Genomic DNA, 24,480 nt, shown 5'->3' on the forward strand with positions numbered 1-24,480 from the left:
CCTTCTGCCATGTTCGAAATACTAGGGGGCGGGTGGAGTGGGGGGAAAGCATTCAATTAAGTGATACTCCAACTTTATCTTTGGAGAGGATCATAGCTTCCCCTAAAACAGGTAGCCAAGCTTGTGCCCAATTAAGATAACAAAGTATAGCAGAGCTATCCTTTCTCTCTCTCGCATAGCAGGGAGATTTGTGTCCTGTTTCCGTGTCTGTCCGGCTATGGAGTATAATGAAAGCGATAGAAAGTTTGGAGACGAAGAGACATGGTTTGGTCTTGGCCCAGGACCAGGTCCAGGACCACGGCCACATTTATGTTGTCTGTGTTTTCCTCCAATGTAGGGTGTGCTGTGACTGGTTGGACTTAAGTATACAATGAACCATATTGGGGATTAACAGATGACACATATGCAAGTATTTACTTTAAGTCAACATTTATGAAAATCTTATTTTACAAAAATGTTAACACAGGCGATGGCTACGATTTTGGCGCACAGAAACAGTCCGCCTTTGGGAAAGCGCAAGTAACGCGTAAAGCGACGACTACACTTCAGTTGCGGGCACCGCCCCGTTAGCCCCACCCCTACCGAAGCCCGTCTCCTTGCTATTGGTTCCTTTCCCTGCCCCGTCGGTTGCCGTGGAGACCAAGGCTATGGGAACTAGGCGAAGCCAAAGTTTGTCGAATCTCTGGAACCGCAGAGGAATCCCGAGCTCTTGGCCCGACTCACCGCTGCCCTCATGGCGCTCTACGAGCTCTTCTCTCACCCAGTGGAGCGGGGCTACCGCGCGGGGCTCTGCTCTAAGGCCGCGCTGTTCCTGATGCTGTCCGCCGCGCTCACGTACATCCCGCCGCTGCTGGTGGCCTTCCGGAGCCACGGTGAGCCTGCCCCCCGGCCGGTGCGCGACGCGGCTCTCCGCGGCGACCGCGCCGGCCTCCCTGACCTCGACCCCTCCGCCTCCCGCCCTCTTTACCTCAGGGTTTTGGCTGAAACGGAGCAGCTATGAGGAGCAGCCGACCGTGCGCTTCCAGCACCAGGTGCTGCTCGTGGCCTTGCTAGGACCCGAGCACGGTGGGTTCCTAGCCTGGAGCACGTTCCCCGCCTTCAACCGGCTGCAGGGGGGTCACCTGCGCGTCCCGCTCGTTTCGGTGCGTAGTTCCCGCCTGGGCCCAGCCGCCCGCCGGTACTTGGCTGCGGTGGGGATGGGGGAAGGGGTGGGTGGGAGGGAGCGGCCGCGGCCGGAGCCCCGGCCCCTGTCCGGGGGAGCCCGGCTTGGGTCTGAGGGAGTCACGAACCCACGGGAAGTTCTGTGCACAAGTTCACTGACCCGAGCTTATGTTTAATTTCCTGGGGAGCAAATTTGTTGTTTCATTCGACTTCTCCAAGCCGTCCACCACCCCAAGAAAGTCAGCTACAGCTGTCAGCGTCTGTGTCCTATACAGAGGCTAGAAGCCTGGGGGCACCCTGTGTCCGACCCCGTCATTTCCGTGGGCCTGCCCCTTCCTAATGGAAGGGTGGTCGCGAAAGTTGCCTTATGAGTCGTGAAGGCCGAGCAGTGTTCTAGTTAATTACCCCGTCGTGCAGTTGCAGTCGTGCATCAGCACTCGGTAGGAATGGAAAGGGCAGGCATTTTTAGGCAGACTGACACGCGGGAGCCAACGTGCTGGTTGGTTAAGCAACCTCCGCCGAATGTGCTGCTGGCCCAGGCCCGCCTCCCTGGGCTCGCCTCCTTACATGCCGCTCCATCCTGCCGCTGTCTGGGATGAAAATGAAGCATTTTACTGTCTGTAATCTAGTATCTGGTTCAAGATAAGTGAGGGCTTCCTGTACAATCACCCCCTTTACACTCATTTTCTGAAAACATTTTCCTTTAGAAGTAGGAAAATTCTGGATTTCCTTCTTCCAAAGTTGAATCTCTTTAGGCATCTCTGAGATGATCGGCCTACAGTCAAATTTGTGTAGTGGAAAAAAAAAAATTGACTTTTTGCCCAGCAACTAAACAAAATGACAAAAATTTTTTAATCTGATTGGTCATATGAATAACCGCAAACAAAATATGATTCCGATTACTTTTTATGATTACTTTAAATTTCCTTTTTTTTTCTGACTATAAAAATGCATGCTCATTGTAAAATATTAAAGAGTTACTGGTACGTATAATGACGTAAAATTAAAGGCTCAGTTTGGTACATGTATCAATACTTATTAATTAACCTTCGTTTTAAGGTCTGCAAAGTATTTCATGATATGGGAAACTGCAGTGGATTTACCAGTTGCCCGTTGGTGGATTTTTGATTTGCTTTTACTTTTTCACTATTAGAATACTGCAGTGAACAAGATCTTGAATAAGTCATACACCTTTAAACATCAAATTGTGAGGAATTGGAATAGAAGCTGTTTGTTGAAATTGTATAAATGCATAGAAAACTAAGCAAGCAAATAAAATAATTATTAACTCCAGAAAAATAAAAAGTAAGGAAAAGCAGTCAGAGTTATGAATAGGATTTACATAATCATAATTTGGTGAACACTGAATGTTGACTAACCAAAATAAGACTTTAACGCTACTGGGGGGATGGGAAGGCGGTGGCGCTGGCTGGAAGGGAGGGGGAAAGAAAACTAAATCATCCCTCCTTGCGGGAAGACAATAGAGGATGCCTGAAACGGAAGTTGAGAAGTGCCAGCCAATGCCAAGGTTGTGTAAAGACATGGAGATACATTTCTAAATAATAAGGTAAATGAGGCAAAATTAGTTGCCCTGTGGGTGGAAGCCTGCAGGTTTTTGTAACAAACATTGTTGAACACTTTGATTCTTTAAATGATCAGGTCTTTTAAATTTATTTAAAAATAGAAGTGGAGTAGAGACAAATTTCTTTCCACAGCTCCTCCCTAATCGTGACATGTTGCCCATTTTTATTCTTATTTGAGATTATAATGCCTCTGGGGAAGGGTGACTGCGGGTGAGAGGCCAGCATCGAGGTACGCTTCCTTTTCCCTGTAAACCCACTGTACTTCTCGTGTTCCACCTGTGTTTCCTTTCCAAAAGTGGAAACAAAGGTGGTTGTTGTTGTCTGTATTACAAACACACAAAACATTAACTTGTTAGTTTTACTTTAGGTTAGCATTCCTTGTCTTTTAAATTTTTGGTAGAAATTTTTTCTTTACATTTGTATATTCCTATCTATCATACTCTTCTGGTTACTTGAGTCTAAGAAATAATCATGAAAACTTAAAATAATCATGAAAACAAGGATACAGCATTAGGTTTCATTCATGTGTTCTTTTCACTTGTTCATCCACCATGAACTGGGTTGGCTTCCCAATTGGATTGCTAGTTAGCCTCTTATCTCTGTAACCAGAAACCACTCCCTTGAGAGCACTGCCCACCAACCCCCTACTTCTGGTGTGTGTGTGTGTGTTGCGATTTTGTGAAGCCAAGACTACCTCTTGTTTTTATGGTGTCCAGAGCTATCAATCCTCTTTAATACTGGGCAATTTTACACTGTAAAACATAAAGCCAAAGCTCCTTTTTCTTAGTCGTTTTTTTCTCTCCATTCTAAGCCTCTGTCTATAAGTAATTTATGACCTTGTCGTCTACAGTCTTTCTCAGTAAATTATTTGCTTCCTTGCTGGCTGAGCTCTTGGTTTGAGAATAGTTTGAAATCATGAGATACAAATAAATAGTTAGAAGATATAAGGGAAGTACAGAAAAAAAATAAGCAAAAATTCTAGGAGAAAAAGGATAATATCAATACAAGGGAAAGAGGTCTACCAGATATTAAACTATACCTTAAAGCTCTAATAAGTAAAGTAGTGTGGTTTGGGGAATTATATAAAAAGTATGGAAATGGACCCTAATATGACAAAGGTGGCATTTTAAATCAGTGAGTAAAGATGGAGCTAGTCCTCAGAGACTGTACAGCAGAATTAAAGTCCAGATAGATCAAAATTAAATTTAAAATATGAAATCATAAAAGTACTGAAACAAATGAGTGAAAGCTTTAAATCTCTGAGTATGACGTAAAATTTAAAAGGCATAAAAGAAACTTTTTTGATAAATGCAAGTATATAATTTAAAAAATCATTGGCCTGGTGAAAACCATAAGCAAAGCCAAAACACAAATGACAGCAAGGAAAAAAGTTTTACTATTTGTATCACTTGTAAAGGGCTAATTTTCCTAACATAAAGTGCCTACAGATCTATAATTAAAAGACCAACTACCTAGTAAAAAAATGGGCAAAGAATATGAACAGTTTATAGAAGACAAAACAGACTGTGAACTAAAAAAACATATGCACAACCTAAAAGTTGAGAGTTATGTTTTATTAGGCAGACATACTGAGGACTTCAAGCCTAGGAGGCAGCATCTCTAGTAACCCTGAGAAAACTGCTCCAAGGAGGTGAGGTAGGATATACAGGAGTTTTGCAACAAAGGGCAGGTAGTAGGAACAAAAGATTACTGTTAGTAAAAGAAAACTAGATCTCAAGTTAAGGAATTTAGCATTTTGCTCTGTATGGGAAGATGCAAGAGTTTGGGCTCACTGAAATCATTCCTTTGATATACACCTCAGCTGTCTGGGGCCAGTATCCTGTGTTTTCACATCCTGAATTTCCTCAGGGTGCACCATGGGGAGTGGCTGCAGTCTGATAGCTGCTAGATGGCAGGTATTCTTTGTTTCTGTCCTGAGTCCCCTCAGGGCTCACCAGCTCACCGTCAGCGGTGGGTGTAATCGCTAATGACTGTGACATCCTTTGTTTACTGATATGGCAGGCAGTATTCTATTTCTCAACACATAACTCTTAAACGTATGAAATCGAACTCGTAATTAGAGAGATGCAAATTAAGAATAATTGAGATATCTTTTTTGTCTATCAAATAGGCAAAAATTGAAGTTTCTTAGCACCGTGAGCAAGATGTAGGGAATTGTGCAAACACTCCTGTATATCACTGGTGGGAGTGTAGATTGATACAACCTCTTTGAAGGACCATATTTGTCAAAATTACCAATTCACGTGCCTGCTTCTACTTCTAGTAAGGTATCCTAAGGTTTGTGCACACATGTGGAATGGCATATGTAAAAAGTTGCTCATTGCAGCATTATCTATAGTATCAAAAGATGGTAAACAGGGCTTCCCTGGTGGTGCAGTGGTTAAGCATCCGCCTGCCAATGAAGGAGACATGGGTTCAAGCCCTGGTCCGGGAAGATCCCACATGCTGCAGAGCAACTAAGCCCGTGCACCACAACTACCGAGCCTGCCCTCTAGAGCCCGTAAGCCACAACTACTGAGCCCGAGTGCCACAGCTACTGAAGCCCATGCGCCCAGAGCCCGTGCTCCGCAACAAGAGAAGCCACTGCAATGAGAAGCCTGCACACCACAGCAAAGAGTAACCCCCGCTCGCTGCAACTAGAGAAAAACCCACGCGCAGCAACGAAGACCCAGCGCAGCGAAAAATAAATTAATTAATTAATTTTAAAAAAAAGATGGTAAACAACCTATGTAGCAATAGAAGACTCATTTAAAAAATTGTGTTACATCTACCCAGTGGAATGTTACATAGCTTTTTTTTTTTTTTAATGAAGTTGGATTTATATCTATTGATGTGGAATTACCTCCAAGAGAAATTGATAAGTGTAAAAAACAAAAATTGTATATAATATGCTTCCATTTGTATAAAAATAGAAAAAAACCCAAAAAATATATGAATGTGTGTATTTACATACACATACATGCATGCTTCAGCTATCTCTGGAAGAATTCAAAAGAAACTGACAACATTGATTGCTCTGGGGAAGGAACTAGGTGGCTGAGGTTAAGGTGGGAGAGAAATTTTTCACTACATAGCCTTTTGTACCATTATAATTTTGTAACACGGGAATGTAATACATATTCAAGATTTTTAAATTACAATGACAACAATCTTTAAAGGAAAAATTTAGAAAGTGCCGTGTAAAACAAAAGCAAACTTAAAAAAACAGTAAAAATTTAAAAGCAGGTAAGTATATAAAATGCCACAGTTACTTTGGAAAATAGTTGGCAGTTCCTCAAAAAGTTAAACAGAGAGTTATCCTCGCTCTAATAGACCCCGCTTCGCCGCGTATTTACGATGCCTCGTGGAAGCCGAAGCCGCGCTTCCGGCGTGGCCCCTCCGGCCAGCCGGGCCCCTCACATGAGAACCGCGCCCAGGCCAGCGCCCGCAGCTCAGCCACACGCAGCGGCTCCACCGCCTGCTGTTGGCTCCCCTGTTGCTGCTCCCCGGCAGCCAGGTCTGATGGCCCAGGTGGCAACCACTGCAGCCGGCGTGGCTGTGAGTTCTGCCGTCGGCCACACTCTGGGTCATGCCCTCCCTGGTGGCTTCAGTGGAGGAAGTAATGCTGAGCCCTCAAGGCCTGACATCGCTTACCGGGAGCCTCAGGGAACCCAGCCGGCACAGCAGCAGCAGAATGGCCCATGCTTTTTTGAGGTGAAATCGTTTTTGGAGTGTGCACTGAACCAGGGTGACCTTAAGCTTTGTGAAGGTTTCAGTGAGGTGCTGAAACAGTGCAAATTGGCGAACGGGTTAGCTTAATCAAGAAGTTCCAACTGAAGGCATGAAAAATTATCTCTTCTGACCACGTTGATTTAGCATTAAAAATATAATTGATAGTGAAGATATAAAGTGTGAAGCCACCAGTTAAACCTCTTCTCGATCGTTAATGTGCTTCAGAATTGCAATGGAAGAAGGTATTCTCACCATGTAGAAGCTCATGAGATGGTGTTGAGTTTGGTGCTGGGCGGATGTTTGTGTGGCCTCTTAAACAAGCTTTTGTCTGTGAATTAATTAGAATAAAGTGATTTTCTTTCCAAAAAAAAAAAAATAGAGTTATCATGTGTCCCAGCATCCCTACTCCTAGGCATATGTGTACCCCAGAGAACTGAGGACACATGTCTACACAGAAACTTGTGCACAAATGTTCATAGCAGCCTCATTCATAAGAGCAATAACAATTCAAAAAAAAAGTCCAAACAACCTAAACGTCCATCAATGAGTGAATGGATAACAAAATATGTTATATCCATACAAGAGAATATTACCCAACCACAAAAAGGAATGGAGTCATGATATGTGCTACAACATGGATGAACTTTTTTGCTAAGTAAAAGAATCCAGCCACAAAACAGCACATGTTGTATGATTCCATTTAGATGAAATGTCCAGAATAGACAAATCTGTAGAGACAGAAGGTAGATTGGGGATGCCAGGAACTTGGGGAATTAATTGGTGGAGAGGAGAGATGGGTAGTGACTGCTAATGGGGATGGGTATGTGGTTTCTTTTGGGGCTGATGAAAATGTTTTGAAATTGGACTCAGTGGTGATAGTCACACAACTTTGTGAATATACTAAAATCTACTGAATTGTAGCAAAAGGGTGAATTTTGTGGTATGTGAATTATGTCTAAATTTTTTTAAAAGCAGGTTGGTGATATCCTGGTGATATGCTTACAAGCCGTAGTAATAAAAATTGCTATTGGGAGTTTCCAGGTAAGGACTTCGCACTTTCACTGACTAGGGCCTGACTTCGATCCCTGGTCGGGGAACTAAGATTCCACAAACCCCACAGCACGGCCAAATAAATAAATAAAATTGAAATTGCTATTGATTTACCATGACTCTGGCATATGCTAAGCATTTTATCATTAGATAATACATTTAAATTCCTCTATGTGATACTTGGCCTTTAACAATCACTTAGTAAAGTGTTAGCCATTGATTTTTTACATATATTATCTCTTTAAGCCTCACAGTAACCTTGTGAGGTAGAGGTTATACCCCCATTTTACAGATAAAGAGAACGAGACTCAGAGCTAAGTGACAATTTCTAGCTCTCAGCTGAGCAGTCAGGACTACAGCTCAAGGGTTTCTTGGGGTTTTTTTGTTTTGTTATTTTAAGATTTATTTTTATTTATTTAGGCTGCGCCGGGTCTTAGTTGTGACACACAGGATCTTTTTTTTAGTCGCGGCATGCATGCAGGATCAAGTTCCCCCACCAGGGATCAAACCCTGGCCCCCTGCATTGGGAGTGCAGAGTCTTACCCACTGGACCACAAGGGAAGTCCCCAAGGTTTCTTGCTTTGTATCTTATACTCTTAACCCTAGTGCAGCAAAATACTCTTCTTACTCTGAACATAAAGCTAGACTGACTACGACCTGTCCAAGAAACTGCCCAGAGAGCCAAGGAAGCAGTGGTTTTAGGTCAAAGTTTGACCAAATGCTTGGAGGTGGCTTTGCGGGTGCTAATTTGGGAAAATGCCTTAGAAGTCAGAAACGGCCTTGTTTCTGCTTTGGTCAGCTCACCTTGGACAGCGTCTCTAAAGTCCCTATGCTTTTAATGCTTTAAAAGTCAAGTTTCTTGTTGTTTCTAATGAAAGAAGAAAAAAAGCACAGAGTGACCTTTTTCCTCAATGAGCCTGACTTGGTTCTTTAAGCATGTGTGACCCAGAGAATATGGGGGCTGAAGACTACAAGAGGATGCAGGAAGATGAGCGGAGAGTACTGTGTGTCCGAGACATGTTTTTTCACATCTCCGAAATCAGAGTTTGTCTGCCTGTCAGTGGTATCTTACAATAGCTGTTGGCCAGAAGACAGGCTTGGCTAGTCCTCATTGCCTACGTATGGAAACTCAAAAGTACCAGCACCAAAACTTGCAGAAGGGACATCAGCAACTTGAAAGAAAACCCCAGAGACAATAATAAAACATTTTAACCCTAAGAACCAAGTGATAAGCAGGTAAGGGAAGGTTCAAGAGGCACTTAATAGTAGGATAACTCCACAGAATTTTAAAGCCTGCTTATGAACCCAGACCAGTGAATTTTAGTTCCCTTTGTGAATGTTTTTTAAATGCTGTAAAAAAGCACCAGTGTGCTTCATGGCACAAAGGACAAACTTGCATAGAAAAGTATGGAAAATACTGAGTCAAAAAATGATTCAAGGGGCTTCCCTGGTGGTGCAGTGGTTGAGAATCCGCCTGCCAATGCAGGGGACACGGGTTCGAACCCTGGTCTGGGAAGATCCCACATGCCGCGGAGCAACTAGGCCCATGAGCCACAACTACTGAGCCTGCATGTCTGGAGCTTGTGCTCCGCAACAAGAGAGGCCGCGATAGTGAGAGGCCCGCGCACCGCGATGAAGAGTGGCCCCCGCTTGCCGCAACTAGAGAAAGCCCTCGCACAGAAACAAAGACCCAACACAGCCAAAAATAAATAAATAAATAAATAAATAAATAAATAAATAAATAAAATTAAAAAAAAAAATGATTCAAAGAATCACGATGTAAAGAAGCTTTAAGAATCCCTGGATCAATTTATTTTGCATATATTTTTCTATGTGCATAAATAGGATATCTGATATTAATATGCCTAAATCTAAAAGCTCTTTCAATAAGTATAAAATAAATACGCTTAGTGATTAGAAAGCATTGTGTCATAGTTTAATTGGAACTATTTTTGCTTTCTTACTGGTATATAAAATATCGGTACATTTTATAATTAATGATATCTTAGATTAATTGAAATACAGGTAGCAAGGATTTTATATGTCTAGGAGACATGGAGTAGTAGTTCCTACTTTGCTGGAGACCCAAAGACTGGTGTCAAAGAACACTATCAGCTTAAAAAGAAAAAACGGGACACCCCAATGATGACAAGTATATGGTAAAGTGGACACTGGTATAAACTAAGAAATTAACCTTCAGTAAAAGAATATGACTCTAGGGAATTCCCTGGTGGTCCAGTGGTTAGGACTCTGTGCTTTCACTGCCGGGCGCTGGGTTTGATTCCTCGTCAGGGAACTAATACCCCGTAAGCCACGTGGCACAGCAAAAAAAGAAAGAAAAAAAAGAGTATGACTAAAGAATAAAAGATATGAAAACAAACAGGAGCCAAATAAAATTCCAGCAAACTATCAAATACTGTAGAATCCCTGATGAGAAAAATGTTGCAAGTCAAGGCACTTTGGAAACAATGGCACTAGTTAAATTTACAGCTAGCTACTCTTACTGTCAGATGCTGTGCTGGTTATTAGGTCTTGTCTCAGCTCCAAACCTACCCTCCTATACTCTCCTTTGTGATGCTCATGCTGAGATACTGAAAACCACATTTTCCTCTGCCTACTGGCTCCCTGTTAGATTCTGCCAGTAGGAGGCATGGTGAGCCTTGTTCTGGGAGTGGCAGAAAACCAGAAATTGGAACCAGGGTGAAGAACCATTGCTGGGGTGATGCAAACAGCAAGGAGTACATCTTTCCTCCTGCCTTATTGACTCCCTCATGGGTTCTTCATCCAAGCTCCAAAGGTACCAGTACCAGCTGACAGCACTCCCTTTTTGAGGTCTGAGTCCCAGCTCCTTGAGGTAATGCCAGCCTCTTCCTTTTCTTCTCCGGCCCTAGGTAGTTATCCTGCAAAAAGTGTTCCCTGTTTGCCTTTTTAGTCCACTAATGCCTGTGTTATAAATTATCCCCTATACTAAATTTCCCTGTTAAAACAACTGTTTATTTTCATTTCTTCCTTCTTGATTGGACCCTGATTGATACAGGTGGACTGATGGACTAAATCCAACAATGCCTGTATTTATTCTATCTAGTATGTTAGTATTGATTTCACACATATCTGTAAAGGATTACCTGTTTTAACTCCAGAAATCTTTGAAATTAGGGTTCTTATGGGCTATTATAGAATCAGGAGTCAGTAAACTTAAGTTCTAGCCCCAGTTCTGTCATTGGGTTCCATACCCTCTCTTGGTCTCAATGTAAGTAATTATATAAAGAGGATGACAGTACCTACCTCTCTAACTATTGCTAATTATTACTAGTAATAATACCTCTCCTGGGATATGCAGAGGGACGAGACAGGATGAACTGTGGATATAAAAATTGCTCCAAATTGCACATATACCTTATAGAAATAAGGTGATGGTGTGATTTATGAATTCTCTTAGCCAGACACACCCATTGGATTTTAGTTACTAATCTTGAACTTGTGTTAAAGAAGTATTAGCTCATTGAGGGGACTTCCCTGGTGGCGCAGTGGTTAAGAATCCACCTACCAATGCAGGGGAAATGGGTTCAAGCACGGGTCCGGGAACATCCCACAGGCCTCGGAGCAACTAAGCCTGTGCGCCACAACTACTGAAGCCTGCATGCCTAGAGCCCATATTCCGCAATGAGAAGCCCACGGACCACAACAAAGAGTAGCCCCCGCTCGCCGCAACTAGAGAAAGCCTACGTGCAGCAACAAAGACCCAATACAGCCAAAAATAAATAAATAACTTTTTAAAAAATGTTTTAAAAAAAAGTATTAGCTCATTGAACACCTGCCTTTGTAGCTGTTGCATTTTGTGTTAAGCTTGGTTTGAAGTAAATGGAATTAGGTAATTGATTCCATCAGTGGTCCAAGTGATAGCACAGCGATGTAACCCACCTTGCCAGCCCCAAGGGAGCGAGAGTCTTACTTGGTGACAGGTCCTCTGTGGGAGATGCACCATTTGCACCATCACTCATCCCCATGGCCCTGTCTGGGCCCTCATCTTCCACTGTCTCCAGCTCATGCACTCTGCTCAGCTGCACTGGCCTCATCTCACTCCGTTAAACACTGACCCGCTTTCACCCAGAGTATGTGTGCTTTATTAGCTTGGATCACTCTTCCCCAAGACATTTCTATGTCTTATCACCTCACTTCACCTGACTTCTCGGACAGTCAGGTATTCCTGAATACTTTGTATAAAAATTTTTGTTCTATCCTGGTCATTCTCTAATTTTAGTTTGCTTCATTTTTCTTTGTGACACTTAGCACTACCTGTTAGCACATATCTGTTTGTTGACTTACTTCCTGCCTCCCTGGCTGGGAATGTAAGCTCCATTAGGGTGGGGACTTTGTCCATTTTGTTTGCCATTATATTCCCAGAATCTGAAGCAATGCCTGGCACATAGTAGGCCCTCAGAAAATATTTGACATGTTGGGACTTCCCTGGTGGTCCAGTGGTTAAGACTCCGCGTTCCCAGTGCAGGGGGCCTGGGTTCGATCCCTGGACAGTGAACTAGATCCCGCATGCCGCAACTAAAAAAAGATCTCACGTGCCGCAACTAAGACCCAGCACAGCCAAATAAGTAAATATTAAAAAAAAAAAAAGGAAAAGAAAATATTTGACAGGTTAATGAATGGATTTAACAAGTAGACACCAATTATGGTGCTGTGCTGGATCTCTGTCCTCTGTGAACATGGCGTAAAAGTGTGCTGGCTTCTTGCAAAAAAAGATCTTTCATAACCGACATCTTCTCCTTGAGTTTAAGTCTGGACATTTTAGATCCTGGAAAGAGGATCAGATTTGAAGTCAAAGATGTGGTTTCATATCCTGTCTTTACCAATAGTAGCCGTCCTTAATCTCTCTGAGCCTTGGTTTTCTCATATATACAATGGGGAAAGTAGTTGCTCTGCTTACCTTTGCCTTATTGTAAAGGTCAAATGAAACGTGTTTTTCTCCCTCTCAGACTGTGTTAGAGTCTGGATTCTTCTGGCATTTCCCTCCTGGTCACTCTCCTCTCTTGCAAGTTGTTGATCTTTGTCTTCCTGTCCAACCCTAAAGATCCAGAAAAGCCATGGATCCACTGCAGAGAGTTAACCTGACTTTGTCTTCCAAGTCTTCCCAGATACCAACTGAAAAAAATTCACAGGAAGACAAGCCTGTGAATTCACAGCCTCTTTTCCATCCTACTCATAATTGCTAATACATAATTGCCTCGGTAACCTGATCGTCAGCCCTGGTAACAGATATCCCTCGCCTACACCGGCAAAGCTGATGTAACAGGACAGAGAAAATAGTATCCAACAGAAGAGAGAGAGTAGGTTTCTCTATAACAAGGCCTAGGATAAGGACATTATTGTCTAGAAGGAAAGAAATGATTGAAAGGTTCTGAAAACTGAGATATCTCCATCTCAAACGACCTTACTAGCCTGAAAAAGAACAAAGAATCTCTTCCCCCACATAAAGGTATGGTGGAAAACCAAATGAATCAGTAGATGGGGAATTCAGATGGGAATGCTGATACCCCATAGCAGAATCCTTCTGGGAACCTACAGTGGAAAAGGATCAGTTGTAGTAACAAGATCCCGAGTTGTGGCAAGGAATCATGTCACCAGTGATCACATTTCAGTGACAGTCTTTCCTGCTAGTCATTTTAGGGTCATTTTAGGGTCACTATGAGGTGAGACTGGATTCTGGTGTTTTTTTAGGATCTGTAATTTGTCTTTTTCCCTCCTTGGATCTCTGTTTTCCCTACTTTTTTTTTTTTTTTTTTTAGTATTTATTTATTTATTTTTGGCTGCATCGGGTCTTAGTTGCGGCACTGGGGCTTCTCACTAGTTGTGGCGTGCGGGCTCAGGAGTTGCGGCCCAAGGACTTAGTTGCCCCGCGGCATGTGGGATCTTAGTTTCCCAACCAGGGATCGAACCCACGTCCCCTGCATTGGAAGGCGGATTCTTAACCACTGGACCACCAGGGAGGTCCCTTCCCTACTTTCATGGCCATAATTTATAAAGTACCTGTGTAGTTTTAATGCCTCACTGATTTTACTTAGCTTTCTCTTTCATTGTATTGATTGGTACTAAAAGATGCACTAGGCTATAAAGCCCTGACATCAGTCCAACGCTGAGAATCTGAATCAAAGCACTGTGGTTAAAGAATATATAAATAGAGCTTGGTGTTTTTCTGCTGAGTCTTTTTGGGGAATGCATAATGACTAGGATTCTTTCTTTTCTGTTTTAAAAAGTTGACTTCTAGAGAAGTAGAAGTCTGTTTTGATATGCTATTTAAGTGTTCCATACAAACTCAGGCATGTTTCTAAAAAGGAAAGAAAACACCAGCAATAAAACCAAAAAATCAAATGAGACAACTGAAGAAGAACATGCATCCGGATGTTTACACTGTTGTTACTGCCACTTCCAGGTGTTGTTCAGTTTGGCCCTAGAATATTTGAGAAGCCCAAGTATGCAGTTTAGGGGCCATGCACATGTGTCTCTTTCACCACCATTGATCCACTTATACCTATGTATTTTTCTGTTTTCTTTCTTTTTTTTTAAAAAAATAAATTTATTTATTTATTTACTTATTGGCTGCGTTGGGTCTTCGTCGCTGTGCGCGGGCTTTCTCTAGTTGCGGCGAGTGGGGGCTACTCTTTGTTGTGGTGTGCGGGTTTCTCATTGCGGTGGCTTCTCTGTTGCGGAGCACAGGCTCTAGGCACGCGGGCTGCAGTAGTTGCGGCACCCGGGCTCAGTAGTTGTGGCTCGCGGGCTCAAGAACGCAGTCTCAGTAGTTGTGGTGCACGGGCTTAGTTGCTCTGCGGCATGTGGGATCTTCCCTGTCCAGGGCTCGAACCCGTGTCCCCTGCATTGGCAGGCGGATTTTTAACCACTGCGCCACCAGGGAAGTCCCTTTTTGTCTTTTCTTTCGGTGAGGAAGATAATGCCTCTGTGTGGCAGAACTATGAGTCACTGTGTATGTCCAACAGTGAGACGGATTCCTCCCAGACTTATTAAGGACCGGGATCACTGGCCTCTTTTGGCTTTCCTAGACTAGAGAAGAAGACAGGAACCAGGATGGGAAAATGGACATGTTACATTTTAAACTGGAGCTTCCCCTGCAGTCCACGGAGCACGTTCTTGGTGTCCAGCTCATCTTGACTTTCTCCTACCAACTGCACGTGAGTCCTCTCCCTTTTGTCTTTCAATAGAACAGAGCCGCCTTTCTGATTTCTGGGAAAACCCGCACTGCAGAAGACCCTTTTCAGAGGTGTCGTTTGGGATTTAACTGCAGAAGTTCAATTTGAATGTTTTTCATTGAGGTCACATTAATTTACATGAGCTATTAATAGGTCAGAGGGTTCTGGGCAGAGTGCTTCCTGCATGGCTGAGTGAGGCATAGGAGGGATGGCTAGGCTTCAACCACAGACAGGTGACACTTAGAACCCAGAACCCTTTGGATCTGACCGAAATTGATACTGTCTCTCCTTCTAATGATTTCAGAGGATGTCGACATTCGTGATGCAGAGCATGGCATTTTTCCAATCCTCCTTCGCTGTTCCGGGGTCCCAATTATATGTGAACGGAGACCTGAGGCTGCAGCAGAAGCAGCCCCTAAGCTATGGTGGCCTAGATGTTCGGTACAACGTAAGGATACTGCTTACTGTCCATCTCTTTTCTTTCTGTATGTTACTGGGGTGTGTGTGTGTGTGTGTGTGTGTGTGTGTGTGTGTGTTTGTTGGGGTTTTTTTTTGGCCGCACCACGCGGCATGTGGGATCTTAGTTCCTGGACCAGGGATCGAACCCGTGCCCCCTGCATTGGAAGCGTGGCGTCTTAACCACTGGACCGCCAGGGAAATCCCTGTATGTTACTGTTTGTCAAGTTCTTTGAAGAGGGAGAAAGGAACATTGGAAATAGCATGTCTTTGTGGGTGGCATAGAAAAGGATTTCTGAGGAATTCTTTCCATGAGTTCTTTCAAAATATGGAGACAGATACCCCTGTATTTACATCTAAAAAGAGAGGAAAAGAATATGTCTTTGTCTTTAAGAATTGAATTGCTTATAGTTTTTGGGTGTGCGCACGCGTGGGCACACACACACGGTGTATTTATTTCAGGTGATCTTTTTCAGTACATGTAAAACATTTGAAAAAGAATACTGGGATTTCCCTGGTGGCGCAGTGGTTAAGAATCCGCCTGCCAATGCAGAGGACACGGGTTCGAGCCCTGGTCCAGGAAGATCCCACACAGCGGAGCAACTAAGCCCGTGCGCCACAACTACTGAGTCTGCGAGCCACAACTACTGAGCCTGAGTGCCACAGCTACTGAAGCCCGCGCTCCGCAACAAGAGAAGCCAGCGCAGTGAGAAGCCTGCATACCCCAACGAAGAGTAGCCCCTGCTCGTGGCAACTAGAGAAAGCCCGCGCGCAGCAACGAAGACCCAATGCAGCCAAAATAAATAAATAAATTTATTTTAAAAAGAAAAGAAAAAGAATGCTAACCACCATTTGTTAAGCATATAACCTATGCCAGCCTGAGTTAAGAGGTTTAAACGTGTCATCTCATTGAATCATTACCGCAGCCTCACGAGACGCCTTCCCTTGCAGCTTCCCTGCTCTGCCGCCGCTTGTCCTGTCACTGTGCCCCTGTGCTCCTGTCTAGGTTGCTTATCCTATTGCTCCATTCTGGTCCCTGTTCAAAGCTCCTGCGCACAGTCCTTCCCTGACACTCCTTCTAAAGAACGTTTACCTGTCCCTCCATCATTCCTCACCCAGGTTTACTCCTCTTACCTCCACCTGAAATATTAAAGAGAGGTTTTCAGTTTGTTCATTTGCCATCTCCCTCAGTGGTAAAAGCGCTGCCGTCTTCTGTCTTCTCTCACCCCAGCGCTTGAAACAGTGCCTGCCACATTGTAAGCACTCAGAGTTGATGTGAGAATGAACTCTCACCTCACACATGAGGAAACTGGAGCTTACAGGGATTGATTAATTTTCCCAAAGTCCCACAGCTTGAAAGTAACGGAGCCATGAATTGTCTCTCTGAGGCCAGAACTCATGCATCTGATCACTTTTTACTAACCTTTACATTATCACAGGGAGGCCTGTATAAGTTGGGCTGGGCTACTTTTTTTTTTTTTTTTAAATATTTATTTATTTGGCTGCACCGGGTCTTAGTTGCAGCACGAGGGATCTTTGTTGCCACATGTGGGATCTTTGTTGTGGTGTGCGGGATCTTTTTTTTAGTTGCAGCATGCGGGATCTAGTTCCCTGACCAGAACCCAGGCCCCCTGCGTTGGGAGCACGGAGTCTTAACCACTGGACCACCAGGGAAGTCCCTGGCTGGGCTACTTTAGAAAATGAATATGAGATGTTATCATTTATTATAGGCATAAACCAGGACTGTTCCAGATAAATTGGGATTCGTGGTCACCTAGCTATAATCAACATACATTTTGTTTTGTTTTGTTTTAATTAATTTATTTTTGGCTGCTTTGGGTCTTTGTTGCTGCGCACGGGCTTTCTCTAGTTGTGGGGAGCAGGGGCTACTCTTCATTGTGGTGCGTGGGCTTCTCATTGCGGTGGCTTCTCTTGTAGTGGAGCACGGGCTCTAGGTGCGCGGGCTTCAGTAGTTGTGGCTTGCGGCCTCTAGAGTGCAGGCTCAGTAGTTGTGGCACACAGGCTTAGTTGCTCCGCGGTGTGTGGGATCTTCCTGGACCAGGGCTCGAACCCATGTCCCCTGCATTGGCAGGTGGATTCTTAACCACTGTGCCACCAGGGAAGTCCCAACATACGTTTTTTAAAAAGGAGGAGACTATAAGATATAAACTTCATGTAGCACTTTTTATTTGAAGGTTTGTATATTAGATTATGTCAACAGGAATATGATATTAGAGGGCAGATCTTTCTTTTCTTCAAAGGATTATGTGCTTACTGTTTGCGCTTTATCCTATTTCCATCTCTGTATTTCAAAGAGATCAATTAAAGAGAATCCAGGCAAGAGCAAGAAAAAGACAAAGGAGTTGAAAATGTGGTCTCTTAAAAAGAATTATTCATTTCTCCCATTGGAATAGAAAGGGGTATTTTATAAATAGCTTTTAACGTGTAAAAGGTGGATATCGACCCCTTGTTTCCATCCCTGCAAAAAGAAAGACTGAGAGTAAATGACTTAAGTTGTTGCAAAGGAGTTCATTCATCCTTGAAGAAAAGATTATCAATACTGGAATGGGCCACCAAGCACAAGAGGGTTGTCTCTGAGGCTGGGTGGGCAGGAGGGTAGAAAAACAAGAGGGGAAGCCGCTTGGGTGCTCACATCACATCCTCCTGTTGAATCCCAGGTATCTGTAATCAATGGGACCAGCCCTTTTGCCCTTGACTACGACCTCACCCACATTGTTGCTGCCTATCAGGAAAGGAACGGTGAGTCATGGGGAGAGTTCATTCAGCTGCTTCTCGAGGACTTTGCAGGTTAATGGGGTTATTGGAGAGAAACAGAATTAGAGCCCACGTCATATGAAAGTATCAAAACCAATGAATGCTTGGGACGTCCCTGGTGACGCAGTGGTTAAGAATCCGCCTGCAAATGCAGGGGACACAGGTTTGAGCCCTGATCCGGGAAGATCCCACATGCCGCGGAGCAACTAAGCCCGTGCGCCACAACTACTGAGCCTGCGCTCTAGAGCCCGCGAGCCACAGCTACTGAGCCTGCGTGCCACAACTACTGAAGCTCTTGCGCCTAGAGCCCCTGCTCCGCAACAAGAGAAGCCACTGCAATGAGAAGCCCGCGCACTGCAACGGAGAATAGCCGCTGCTCACTGCAACTAGAGAGAGCCCGTGCACAGCAATGAAGACCCAATGCAGCCATAAGTAAATAAATAAATTTGTTAAAAAAAAACCCAAAACAGTGAATGCTCAGTTATGGAAGGTGAACAGGTTGCTCAGGGTTTGTCCCTTTTCTCCTGATCTAAAGACCCACACACTAACCGTCCCCTCCACTGCTCCTATGGTCCGGCAGGTTAGTGCCAATTAACTGCCGTATTTATCCCACCACTGACTTGATGGGTTTATATATATAGATATGTGAGTTCCTCCCCACACCATACGTGTAAAAGAAGCCAAAGACAAGTTGCTGTCCATAGTTTTCAGATGGAAATAAGGACTGTGCATGACTCACCCCATGTCAGCAGCTGCAGTAGGAGAAAGCACCCAAGGTTCTAGCTGGAAGGCAGAGGGTATCCATCCCTTTCAAGAGGTGGGCTCTCAGGCCATCCCTGAGTGTGTGTTTGACTCAGCACATCTGGCTGGTTGGTGGTCTGAGGTTTTCTCTAAAGGCATCTAAAGCATTACTTGGCAACCAGACATCACAGATACTATACACAGACATTTAACAAGTGAGGGGACTGCAATTCCAGTATTTCTTTCTGATTTTATGTAATACACTAGCAGCGTTATTCCAAAAATAAAGAATTTTAGAACACAAAATCATTTATCTACAAATCAACTTTTCTTTCTTAATTCCTTCCAGTCTTTGTACATGTGTAGATTTTTAAATACAGCTTCTATCATAGTTTATTATTTATTTATTCTGGCTGCACCGGGTCTTAGTTGCTGCATGCAGGATCTTTTTTTTAAATTTATTTTGGCTGCACCGGGTCTTAGTTGCTGCATGCAGGATCTTTTTTTTTTTTTTAGTTGCGGCATGCATGTGGGATCTAGTTCCCCAACCAGGGATCTAACCCAGGCCCCCTGCATTGGGAGCACGGAGTCCTCCCCACTGGACCACCAGGGAAGTCCCAGCTCCTATCATAGTTTAGAGACACTTTATGATCTAACTTATCTTTTGTACTTTGTAATATAAATATTTTCCCACACTGCTACAAAGTTCTAATTGGTTTTCTTTTCAGAGGTAGCACAGTATTCCTTTGCTTAGCCATTCAACAGTTGTAGAACACATAGACTGTTTCCAAGTTTTTAACTTATTTTAACAAGTATTTTAACAAATAATATGTGAGCAACTTTGAACATTCAGTTTCTCTTTCCTTTTGAATTATTTCTTTGGTATGAGTTCTGAAGTGCAGAATTTGCCTGAGAGGTCAGAGTACTTTTATAGCCCTCAGTATTTTATTGCCGAAGAGAGCATTCATGGATTAACTCCCCACTGTGTTGCAGTAACCACCATCCTGACTGACCCCAACCCCATCTGGCTGGTGGGAAGGGCTGCAGAAGCTCCATTTGTGATTAATGCTGTCATCCGATACCCCATGGAAGTCATCTCATATCCTTTCTGTTAAAGGGCCAACAGTAGCTGGGTTTCAAAAAAGGAAAGGATTCCTCAGTTGTCCCAGGAAGGAACAGATGTGGGAAGCCTCAGACTGGAAATTGCTGCATTTGTAGCCCCACGCAAATGACTGTCTGCAGTTCATACAGGAAAAAATATTCATTTCCTGTTCATATTTCTTCTTGAGCAATTCTTCTAGATCAGAATCATCCATATTTATATCTTAATAATCTTTTATTATCTCTTTTATCTTAAGGGTATTTGAAACATTTTTGCCATTTTCTGTCTAACCCTTTGGTTTAACATTTCCTTAGAAAATGTCATCTGTGATTCCTTAACTGTTTGTACTTATCTACCAGGATTCTGGGAAATGATAAAGTTTGCCTGGATCCAGTATGTCAGTATCCTACTTATCTTCCTCTGGGTGTTTGAAAGAATCAAAAGATTTGTGTTTCAAAATCAGGTGGTGACCACAATCCCTGTAACAGCAATGCCCCAGGGAGAACTGTATAAGGAGCATTTATCTTAAGAAGACCCTTTCTGAAAACTCTAAGCTACCTCACTGTTGTCTTCTGAGGACTGTCATCTTACGAAATTTCTGAAAAGAGCCTGTGGACACTTGCCCACATGTGTGCTTTTCCTATCAGAGACAAAGAACATTCCTTTCTAATTTCCCTCTACACAAGTTCTATATTTTCTACGCGCCTACAAAAATAATCACGGACTAATTTGTGGAAATGTTTCTGAGGGTTCCTGAAGGCTATAATTTGCTTTTGTTTTTTGTCTCAGACTTAAATTTCAGGAGAAAACTACAGTCAGTTCAGAGAGCTTGGAAAGAGTCCCATCTCTGGTCAAGCAAAGACTTTTCCTCTCTTGAACTGAGAAACATGCTATGTATTTCTTCCCCCTATTGTAAACCACGTTTTACTCTTTTCAGGGCTCTCTGGTGATAGATATGCAAATCATCAGCACTTTCCACTCCTGGGCATCTAAATTTCCCATTCAGAACTGATTTCCAGAACTGAGAGGCCTTTAACTGGAGATCTGGAGAGTGAGAAAGGGAGCGCTCCAGAGCACATGTGTGCACGTGCGGGAGGGTGGGCGACTTGAGGACACTAAGACCATCCATCCACCTGCCCCGAGTCTAACAGACAGTCGTCTGTCGGTAGCTCAGCTGAACAGCCCTTTATCCCTGCCCTGCTGTGGCTGGCTCTTTGCCCTCTGTCTGGGCCCCTGGAATAGCAGGCTGCAGTCAGAAGTGCTGTTCCATTCACAAGCCCCTCAGCAACAGTGGGGGAAGTAAGGAGTGTAACAACAGGTTCTTTCTCTTTGGCCCTCACCCAACAGCCTGGACGCTTGCCACTCCTTCTCCTTGACAGCCCTCCCCCTTCTTGAAAAGGACATGGGTGACAGAGGAGCCGTTGTTGGTATTGGCTCCCACTGCCTGACCACCACAGAGTTTACTTGGAGGGCTAGCAGGAAGCCCAGCTACTTGTGTTTCCCTCGACTAAGGAACAGGGTGCCCATCAGAGTGGGCCGCTTTGGAGAGGACACACAAGGAGCAGGGAGGGGATAAAGAGGATGCTAGCCCAGGCAGCCCAATCCGGGCCTGGGCTTTAGCAGAATGACACGCAGTCCAGCCAGATTACCGTTATGACTAAGTGAGTGTCTGCCGAAGAGACCGCTGGAATGGCCCTCTGTTGCAGAGAATTCTCCATTCTCGCCCTAAGGACAGCTGGACCTGCTTTATGATACCGAGATATCACTGGCACTGGAAGGACATGCCCTCTGTGATCCACGCTTCACTCCCATCCACACACACACTCCTGAGTGCATGCCTCAGTTTACCCTGGAGACTCAGTTTTTATTTCCAAAGCACCTTTTCATTCAGGCTGACCAAAATAAGAGTTTTGGAAACAAAGCTATTTTGAAGTATCCAAGCACAAAAATATCCTAACACTGACCCCTCTGCTTTTTCTTTTAATATTTTGGGCTGTTTGTATGCCTAAAGTTTTTTTCTTGAGATTTAAATAAAAAATGGTTTCTGGTTTGAATCACCAAAAGGTAATGAGATATGGAAAGATAGCTGAAGATGTGTATAAACATGGCTTTGCATTTTATTATATTATTTTCATGCAAAATGTGTATAAAGAACCATGATGTTTTGTAACTATAATTAAAATGTTCAAACTGGAAGGTTGCATGTGGCTCTTTAGAGGGAGAGTATTTGGAAAGGGGAGGATGGGGAGGGCAGAGGTTGTGCACACTTCTTGGGGTTACTCACCAGCAGCCTTGCTTTGCCAGGGCTCTGCCCAAAAACCTTGGAGCTTTTGTTAGCTCTTCGCAAAAGTCTTCTGGCCCTGCCCCAAGTAAATGCGAGTTTTTGGTGAAATCCACATGGCATGTGGAAACCACAGGCTGGAAAATTACAACTGCGTCTGGTGAATATTAGATTATTTACAGATCAGATGTTGGTAGCTTCTGAACCTGAATCACACCTTATAGCTGAAAGGGGAAAAATGGAAGTATACAGGATATTATCAACTGGGCTGTAACCCATAACTACATCCATGGTTTGAGACAATTAATATTTGGCAGGGGGGAATCCCTTATTTTGTCAAATGATTTTCCAGTTTCTGTTTGAATCAGGTGAGGTTCCATCATGTAAGATTGATAAAGCAATTAATAAAGCCTTCTTTCTTTCTCTTCATGTTCATGCTTTGTAAAAGAAGTTTTGGTTCTTTGTGACCACATAAGTTCTAAATGCCTATTGGGGGAAATGTGTAATTACAGAAACCTAAAGAAAATAAGTTGTCTGTAAATTGCTCCCTAGAAGTTATCACTGTTGGCTTTCTGATACACATCTTTTTAATCTTTTGTTTCTAATTTTTTTTGCTATCATAAGCAACACATCTGTGAACCTTGCATATAAATCCTTTTTTGCTAGTTTATTTTCTTTAGATCCTAGAAAGAAATTATGAATTCAAAAGCTTATGGCGTTCTTAAGGATTTTTTAAAAATATATTTATTTTATGTATTTATTTTTGTCTGCGTTGGGTCTTTGTTGCTGTGCGGGTCTCCTTGTGGTGAGCGGCGGCTACCTTCGTTGCGGTGTGTGGGCTTCTCATTGCGGTGGCTTCTCTTGTTGTGGAGCACGGGCTCTAGGTGCGCGGGCTTCAGTAGTTGTGGCTTGCCGGCTCCAGAGCGCAGCCTCAGTAGTTGTGGCACACGGGCTCTAGAGCGCAGGCTCAGTAGTTGTGGCCCAGGGGCTTAGTTGCTCCGCGGCATGTGGGATCTTCCCTGACCAGGGCTCGAACCCGTGTCCCCTGCATTGGCAGGCGGATTCTTAACCACTGCACCACCAGGGAAGCCCGTTCATAAGGATTTTAATTCATCTTGCCAAACCGCATCCTGGAAAGAATGCACTAATTTATACTCCCAGCGGCAGATATTTCTTTTAGATCCCACAGCGGATTACAAGAGGTCAGAGTTCTCTTTCTTTTTCAGGTGCTTGGATTCTGCTCCGTTATCTGTAGGAGGAAATAGCATCTTTATTTATTGAAACATACCCTGTATTTATCGGGACCTGCTATCCAGTTGAGGCTAGAGCAGGGAGGGGACAGAAAGAGGGGCACAGCCAGCTGCAGGCCTAGCTCCTGAGGGCCACCTGGTGTCCCGGCCTCGCCCCCAGCTCGACTACTACCCGGGCAGGCCGCGCGGATCCGCCTGGCATCAAGGTGCCTGGGGCTTGGTTTAGGTCTGAGGCTGGGGGCTTGGGAAGCGGTTTGGATTCCAAGTCCTTTCGCTCTGAGGATGCCACCGAGAGGGAGGAGGGGCAAAATTAAGATTCGATTTCCTTCACAAGGGCCTTTTGTGTTCCCAGTAGCCTCCCTTCTCTGGGGATTGGAGGGGGAAGACAACTTTTTGGTCAATTAGTGGGATGAGAGCTGACTCTGCGAGCGCCCTCTGACATCCTTGGCCAAGCCGGGCGCCCCCGGCAGCCCCCCGGGCCCACCTGTGCCCTCCTTCCCCGGGGCTCGCCCGCCCCCGCCGCTGGACGGCCGCCCCTCCCCCGAGGCGTGGCCCCTCCGCCCGAGGTGGGCAGGGTAGCCGGAGCCGGGGGCCAACCGGCTTTTTCCTTCCCTCCCGCTCCCGCCCGCCGGCTCCGGGACCGCAGCCACGTCTGAAAGCGCCTCATTGTGCGCGCTCCGCTCGGGCAGGCAGCGCAGAGCAGCGCCGCGGGCCGCCGGCGGCCGCCCAGGTAGCGCGGGGCGCGGGGCCGGGCACCCAGGGGGCTCCGGGGCAGGAGGGCCCGAGTCTGTTTCTTGTCCTTGCCCCGGGACTGCTCCGCCAACATCGCATTCTTACGACACCTCTCTTTTTTTCAGGGGAATCCTGCCCTGTTTCCTGGTTCCCGCCGCCTTGGGTCTCCAGGTGCCTCCAATATCTTGGTATCCGCTTCCCAAGTCCATGGCTCTTGGAGCCCTCTCCCTGGTGTCACTGGGTGCCCCTTCATAGCCTTGGGACCCTGCGGAACAAATCAGCCGCAGCAGACTCTCCCGGCGAGGAGACAGAGCGGCTGTGGAGAGGAGCTTGGAAAACACGTCCAGGAGCCTTTGCTGAGACTGGGGCCAGTGGCGTCTGCCTCCCGCCGCGCCAGTCGGGC

General features: G+C 44.6%; 2 protein-coding genes across 3 annotated transcripts; both read left to right on the forward strand.

Annotated features, from left to right (window-relative positions):
• Positions 1-643: 643 nt before the first annotated feature.
• Positions 644-22,492, forward strand: TMEM231 (transmembrane protein 231). 2 transcript variants are annotated; one of them, XM_061173279.1, is made up of 7 exons: positions 644-872; positions 973-1,142; positions 14,594-14,722; positions 15,045-15,188; positions 17,875-17,956; positions 19,706-19,811; positions 20,163-22,492. In XM_061173279.1, the coding sequence occupies exons 1-7, from the start codon at positions 734-736 to the stop codon at positions 20,341-20,343; spliced, it is 951 nt and encodes a 316-aa protein (XP_061029262.1). In that variant the 5' UTR covers positions 644-733; the 3' UTR covers positions 20,344-22,492. The 2 variants fall into 2 exon arrangements, with proteins under 2 accessions (XP_061029262.1, XP_061029261.1); XM_061173278.1 differs by lacking the exons at positions 17,875-17,956; positions 19,706-19,811; positions 20,163-22,492 and adding an exon at positions 15,659-16,034.
• Positions 6,102-6,582, forward strand: LOC133078550 (coiled-coil-helix-coiled-coil-helix domain-containing protein 2-like). The gene has a single exon (XM_061173638.1). It carries the CDS (start codon positions 6,102-6,104, stop codon positions 6,561-6,563), a length of 462 nt encoding a protein of 153 aa, XP_061029621.1. The 3' UTR covers positions 6,564-6,582.
• Positions 22,493-24,480: the final 1,988 nt, after the last annotated feature.

This window comes from Eubalaena glacialis, chromosome 18 (genome assembly GCF_028564815.1).
Source record: "Eubalaena glacialis isolate mEubGla1 chromosome 18, mEubGla1.1.hap2.+ XY, whole genome shotgun sequence".
Lineage (NCBI taxonomy): Eukaryota > Metazoa > Chordata > Mammalia > Artiodactyla > Balaenidae > Eubalaena > Eubalaena glacialis.